Source organism: Hyla sarda, chromosome 2 (assembly GCF_029499605.1).
Source record: "Hyla sarda isolate aHylSar1 chromosome 2, aHylSar1.hap1, whole genome shotgun sequence".
Lineage (NCBI taxonomy): Eukaryota > Metazoa > Chordata > Amphibia > Anura > Hylidae > Hyla > Hyla sarda.
In genome coordinates, this window is record NC_079190.1 from 282,629,745 (window position 1) to 282,637,309 (window position 7,565).

General features: G+C 43.1%; 1 protein-coding gene across 1 annotated transcript; it reads right to left on the bottom strand.

Annotated features, from left to right (window-relative positions):
* Positions 1 to 260: 260 nt before the first annotated feature.
* LOC130357892 (protein spinster homolog 1-like) lies at positions 261 to 3,871 on the bottom strand. The gene is made up of 2 exons (XM_056560634.1): positions 3,761 to 3,871; positions 261 to 1,857 (listed from the first exon to the last, which is right to left on the bottom strand). The coding sequence occupies exon 2, from the start codon at positions 1,830 to 1,832 to the stop codon at positions 318 to 320; it is 1,515 nt and encodes a 504-aa protein (XP_056416609.1). The 5' UTR covers positions 1,833 to 1,857; positions 3,761 to 3,871; the 3' UTR covers positions 261 to 317.
* Between the last annotated feature and the right edge of the window lie 3,694 nt (positions 3,872 to 7,565).

Genomic DNA, 7,565 nt, shown 5'->3' on the forward strand with positions numbered 1-7,565 from the left:
ATGCTACCTAATGTGGGGGGCTTGAATGAGCTGCGGCATATGGGAGGCCTTAATAAATAATTAGAAACTTATACAGCAAGTGACATATGGGGGTCCACCTGAGTAAGTGACACATGGAGGGGGGGTGCTGAACAATTGCTGTTTTGGGGGGGGGGGGGGGGCACAGGCACATTCTTTGCACAAGGGCCCTCTGCTGTCTGTGTCCGCTCCTGGGTCTAGAATAAGGGGTAAAGTGGAACATAGAACAAATGCAGTTATTTTTTTCTTAATTTTTTTTTAATGAAGTAAACGAGATAAAGGTAAGCAATGACTTTTCCTCAGTCTGAAGCGCGGTCCTCATCGGCAGGAAGCAGTGAGGAGGAGGAGGATGACGGAGGTTCTGATTCCATCTCTGCTTCTTTTTCGTCCCTCTCTATATATAGGGCCGTGGCCATGAAGAAGGCCCCTCCGATGACTGCCATTATGGTGCAGGTCATGAGGGCATACTCCAGGCTGCGGTATTTCAGAAGAGGGGATTTGGCATATCCTCGTTCGTAGGTGTCAGATATCAGGCCGATGAGGTACGGGCTGCCGGCGTCACCTAGGAGGTGATAGATTGTCATCTGCACGGCCAGGGCTGAAGATCTCCTCCACGGAGTTACTACTTTTAGTATAATGTCAGATATGAGGGTGAAATTTACTGACAGAAGCGTCTCTCCGATGAAGATGAAGATGTTGGTGGCAACGAGGCTGATGTTGCCAAAAGTCAATGCCAACAGAAGAAAAGGGGCGGAGAGCATCATCGCGCATCCACACACAAGCGGGTCCGCCCGTGGGTTGGATTTGCGATATCTTTTACTTATCTCCGTCCCTGCTACAACTCCCAGAATGCCGGAAACGACTGTAACCACACCAAATATTAGGATGTCGTGATAGTCACACGGTTCAGCACGGCAAGGGTCCTTCTCTTGTAGGAGTGTTCGTGCGTGGGTCAGGTATGACGGACCCCATACACCTATGGCTCCCACTATGAAGGATACAGCCGTCGATCCCATGGTGGTTAACATGAAGCTTCGATTTTTAAATAGTTTTTTCAGATCTGTCGCCCATTGGGCAAACTTCTGGGATTTGTTGTTCTTCTTCCCGTTTGTAGTCGTTCTTGGAAGCTCCTTTGTGACCAAAATCATCAAAGCCACAGCTATGAGGCCCAGGCCAGGGGTGACCCGAAATGCCCAGTGCCAATCGCCCCTTGCTGCATCAGTCACTTTGGGCCCGATGATGTATCCTAGTCCGCAGCCTACAGGTATGACGGAGTAAAACACGTTCAGCATGCGGGTCCGCTGGTCACTTGTAAAAAGGTCTGCAATGATGGAGGGGGCGATGGTGCAGAAAGTCGCCTCTCCGGCCCCAACCAGTCCACTCGTCAGCAGGAAGAGCAGGAAGTACCCGTCAGGGATGAATGACAGGGTAAGTGTCATGCTCAGCCAAACGATGACTCCTGCGCAAACAGTATATTTCTTATTACAGTGGTCGCCCAAATATCCGGCAATTGGTGCGACCAGCACGTAGCTTCCAATGAACAATGTATTCAATAAGCCGGACAGACTAGCATTGGTGTCATATGCTTTCTGTATATAAGGCAGCACCCCCGCCACGCTGGAGCGATTTGCATAGATGAGCAAATTAACAAAGGCGAGGATCACTACGGTGATGATGGAACGTGCGGTGGACATCACGCTTAGAGATGGCAGGTTCTGCCTCTCAGGGATATCGCCCTTTTCTACATCCATATCACTATGGTCCTCCATTGCTTCTTCCTCCTCCTTCAGCAATGGGTCTTGTGGAGAGGCCATGGTCACAGGTCAGAGCCTGAAAACACTAGAGAGAGAGAGATAAGTGAACACATTAGACAACATGTCATCATTCCTGTCATTATACAATAGATCCTTCATACAGAGCAGAAATGTCCAGCACAGAACCACAAGATAACACTAAGACCATCGCAGCCTCAGAAGAAGACGCTTCTCTATAAGTGTTTTATAAGGAGACCACTTCCCTGAGGTTACCAATGTCTGATAACCCTGAACCTGTCCGGTCCTAGTAATATCTGATAACCCTGAACCTGCCCGGTCCTAGTAATATCTGATAACCCTGAACCTGTCCGGTCCTAGTAATATCTGATAACCCTGAACCTGTCCGGTCCTAGTAATATCTGATAACCCTGAACCTGTCCGGTCCTAGTAATATCTGATAACCCTGAACCTGTCCGGTCCTAGTAATATCTGATAACCCTGAACCTGTCCGGTCCTAGTAATATCTGATAACCCTGAACCTGCCCGGTCCTAGTAATATCTGATAACCCTGAACCTGTCCGGTCCTAGTAATATCTGATAACCCTGAATCTGTCCGGTCCTAGTAATATCTGATAACCCTGAACCTGTCCGGTCCTAGTAATATCTGATAACCCTGAACCTGTCCGGTCCTAGTAATATCTGATAACCCTGAACCTGTCTGGTCCTAGTAATATCTGATAACCCTGAACCTGTCCGGTCCTAGTAATATCTGATAACCCTGAACCTGTCCGGTCCTAGTAATATCTGATAACCCTGAACCTGTCCAGTCCTAGTAATATCTGATAACCCTGAACCTGTCCGGTCCTAGTAATATCTGATAACCCTGAACCTGTCCGGTCCTAGTAATATCTGATAACCCTGAACCTGTATGGTCCTAGTAATATCTGATAACCCTGAACCTGTCCGGTCCTAGTAAAATCTGATAACCCTGAACCTGTCCGGTCCTAGTAATATCTGATAACCCTGAATCTGTCCGGTCCTAGTAATATCTGATAACCCTGAACCTGTCTGGTCCTAGTAATATCAGATAACCCTGAACCTGTCTGGTCCTAGTAATATCTGACAACCGTGATTCTGTCCGGTCCTAGTAATATCTGATAACCCTGAACCTGTCCGGTCCTAGTAATATCTGATAACCCTAAACCTGTCCGGTCCTAGTAATATCTGATAACCCTGAACCTGTCCGGTCCTAGTAATATCTGATAACCCTGAACCTGTCCGGTCCTAGTAATATCTGATAACCCTGAACCTGTCCGGTCCTAGTGATATCTGATAACCCTAAACCTGTCCGGTCCTAGTAATATCTGACAACCCTGAATCTGTCCTAGTAATGGCGGATTATAAGGGCTTGGCTGTATGGTCACTGGGCCATGTGAACTTCATACTGTAGATACAATTGGGCTATCCTGCTATATACATTTACTAATAATGAACCTACCCCACCTCATTGGGATCTATCCGTCCCCTATATGACTTTCTGCCACTAGTTGATTTGAAAATTTTCCCTTTCGGAGTACCCAGAGTATTTCTATTGTTAGTACACACAGAATTCTATTATATAATATTATATTTCTGCCCTAATTTTTCTGTTATTCTTTTACTACACCACCAAATCTTTCTCATAGACTTATATCTTTCAGAACTTCATGAATTAGGACTCTTTTTCTTGGGGGCTTTTTTGGACATAATTGCATTTTAGCAGTTTTGCAAGAAAAAGCTCTGGTCATGATACTATATGTGCGTTTTATTATGTTTAATGCCTAAGCCAAGTATTGTCACAATGCTATGAGAAATATAACTTTTGTTATTTCTTTTGGAAATTAATTTCTTGGTTTTTTTTGCTAAAAAAAAAAAAAGCAACAACAATAAAAAAAATCTGTCAAACAAAAAGCCCTGTGTATGTATGAATAGAAGAGGCTGAGACTTACCTTGTGGTTCTCTCTTCAGACAAGGAACGGTCAAAATCTGGAATTCTCTATTGCAAATAGAAACTCTCTAACAAACACTTTGCACCACAGGTTGTGAATGCAAAACACACTGAAGAGACTGCAGCCGGCGCGCACCTCCTTGTACAGCTTACGGTGACATCATCACAAGCATGTGTGACATCACAGGGTTCTAAACCATCTTCAGGTATGTGTATATCTGTATAGTAAATGTGAGTAGCCATATTAGTCCAGTGATGCAGATTGTAATACCTTTTTTATTGGACTAACAGAATTTTGTAGAGACAAACTTTCGGGATTCCTCCCTGATAATTTATAAAGTCCTTTGATCATTAGTCCTTGACTATTGGACTTGATAAAGGGAGGAATCCTGAAAGCTTGTCTCTACAAAATTCTGTTAGTCCAATAGAAAAGGTATTACAAGAGACTGCAACATATTTTTTGATTTGTGTATATATATATATATATATATATATATATATATATATATATAGTTCCAAGCGTGAGTAGCTGCCTCCAGCTAGGGTCCGTGTCCAGGATTCTGCATACGTAGTTCCAAGGAAAATGCTGTGGCACTCAAGGTATGGTGAAAAAATGAAAACTATTTATTCATCCCAAATGTGCAAAGAGCAACGTTTCAATGGTCTCACACCATCATTATCAAGTGGCTTCATAATGATGGTGTGAGACCATTGAAACGTTGCTCTTTGCACATTTGGGATGAATAAATAGTTTTCCTTTTTTCCGAGATAGCTGATAATGCCAGGTTTTGTGGAATACTGGAATAGAGCGATTCAATGTCGCAAGTAAGCCACAACAGAGAATCGCTCCATGTGAATTTAGTTCTTCTGACCAGAAGTTTACTGAAAATTCAGATTGTTCAGATACCACGGACACTAGCGGGGACTCAGAACCGCAATATGTGAACACTCACAAGAATCGCAATGCGAGAAGACAGTCAAAAAACGAGGAAGGCGCGGTGGCAGAAAACATAGGAAGAAGAGCTTCGGAGCGTAACAAGGACAAACGGAAAAAGTAATAAAAGAGGATTTTCAAGTCATTAACATTTCTGCACAAATCATTACAGATGAAGAAACCTCGGTCCTGTGGAAAGGACTGGGTTTCTCTCCTACACATCATTTTGATGTTTATCGGACAATTTTGGATATAAATAAATTTGTGAGAACTTTAACAGTTAAGAAAAAATTTTTTGTGGAAAATGCTGATGAACCATCGGACCCACCTCAACTTTCTATAAACCCTGATTTACCACTAATGCATACGTTAGCAGAACAAATTGCTTTTAGAGATCTCTGTCTCCTTGAAAATAGTGGGATATCAATTTGTGATGAAGTGAATACTGCACATACCTTCTCCACTAAAAACCAAAATTTTTACCCCATACAGACCAGACCAGCAATTTTTGATTGGTTCCAGGACCTTATCATGAAAGGTTTGGTTAATCTACAATCAAAAGTAATGTCCTAATTTGAATAAAAAGGAGGCTGCTGCCATAAAGAAATTAAAGAAAAACAAAAATTTGACGATCCGATCCGTCGATAAAGGCGGCTCGGTAGTATGTATGGACACGGGACTATATATCAATTTAAATGAAAATCTACTATCTGATGATAAAACTTACCTTAAACTTTGTGGGGATCCCACTGAGCCTTTTAAAAAAGAACTGTTGACTCTGTTGGAAGAGGGGAAAGCCAGATCTATTTTGACCCAAAAAGAAGTGGATTATATTTTCGTGCCTGCTCCAATTATTCCTATCTTCCACTCGCTACCCAAGCTGCATAAGGACCGATTCCCGCCGCCGATGCGTCTGATCGTGGCGGGGATCGGATCCCATAACGAGCACCTATGCGAGTGGTTGGACTCAGTACTGCAACCTCTGGTTATGCAATGCCCAAGTTATATCAAGGACACTAAGCACTTGCTAAAAATCATGGATGAATTCACATGGACCGATTCTCTGTCGTGGCTTACTTGTGACATTGAATCGCTCTATTCCAATATTCCACAAAACCTGGCATTATCAGCTATCTCGGATATACTGATGAGATTTTCTAAATATTCTGTGGATTTGAGACATTACATTATTGAGGTGGTAGATTTTGTGATAAAACACAATTATTTTATGTTTGGTAACAATTTTTATTTGCAGCGCACGGGTGCTTCAATGGGAGCAAAGTCATCACCAGCTCGGGCTAAGCTTTTTGTTTTTTGGTGGGAGGAGCAGTTTATTTTTTCTGACACCAATCCATTTTCCACATGCCTCGCATGGTATGGGAGGTATTTAGACGATGTGCTCATCATTTGGTTGTCTGACCATCTGACCGTTGATGCATTCATGACATATATCAATAATAATCGGCTCAATCTTACGTTTACCCACACATGGTGTAAAAGTGAAACCCCCATTTTGGATATCATATTACGTGGCAACCCTGATACAAATAAAATTGAGGTTGATCCTTACAGAAAAAAGATATCAGGCAATACCATCCAAAGGGCGAATTCATGCCATTCCAAACAAACAGTAAGAGCCATACCAGTAGGTGAACTTATACGAATTAAGCGGAACAGTTCTTCCGCCGAGGTGTACGGCAGGGAAGCTGATGCAGCATGCACACGCCTGGCAGCTCAAGGTTACCCTGGATGGCTCTTGAAAAAAGCTCGGTCGAGAGTGGATCCTATGGATCGAAAATCCCTTTTTACAAGTAAGCAACCAACTGAATCACAAGATCGTCCTACATTTGTCACCACGTACAGTCCAGAATTTAATGACATCAAACGCATTGTAATTAAACACTTACCTTTGCTATCAACAGATCCCACGGTAGGGGAGATTATAAAGTCAGGTGTGAGATTTGCAGCGAGGCGGGCACCTACTCTATCCAATCTCCTTGTTCCCATTATAGTGGACACGGCTAGTGTTACCACCCAGTGGATTAGCACCAAGGGCTTCCACAAGTGCGGTAAATCGCGGTGTGTGGTATGTCCCTTTGCCGGAAAATGCCAGAAAATAGAAGGTACGGTGGATGGTAAATGCCATGTCATTCACAACTTTATAAACTGTGATAGCACTTTTGTTGTATATAAAATCATGTGCACACAATGTCACTTAACATATGTGGGTTCCACCAAAAGGTCCCTTAAAACACGCATGCAAGAGCACATTAGACATGCTGCTGGCCCTTTAAGCTCGAACATTTCTAACATATCTAAACATTTTCTAATATGTCATAATTCAGACACCACTTCCCTCAGGTTCTCAGGCCGAGAGTCGAGAGTGGATCCTATGGATCGAAAATCCCTTTTTACAAGTAAGCAACCAACTGAATCACAAGATCGTCCTACATTTGTCACCACGTACAGTCCAGAATTTAATGACATCAAACGCATTGTAATTAAACACTTACCTTTGCTATCAACAGATCCCACGGTAGGGGAGATTATAAAGTCAGGTGTGAGATTTGCAGCGAGGCGGGCACCTACTCTATCCAATCTCCTTGTTCCCATTATAGTGGACACGGCTAGTGTTACCACCCAGTGGATTAGCACCAAGGGCTTCCACAAGTGCGGTAAATCGCGGTGTGTGGTATGTCCCTTTGCCGGAAAATGCCAGAAAATAGAAGGTACGGTGGATGGTAAATGCCATGTCATTCACAACTTTATAAACTGTGATAGCACTTTTGTTGTATATAAAATCATGTGCACACAATGTCACTTAACATATGTGGGTTCCACCAAAAGGTCCCTTAAAACACGCATGCAAGAG

Excerpts from the sequence above, each read along its gene's own strand:
- LOC130357892 (XM_056560634.1), bottom strand. The coding sequence starts at position 1,832 with ATGGCCTCTCCACAAGACCCATTGCTGAAGGAGGAGGAAGAAGCAATG.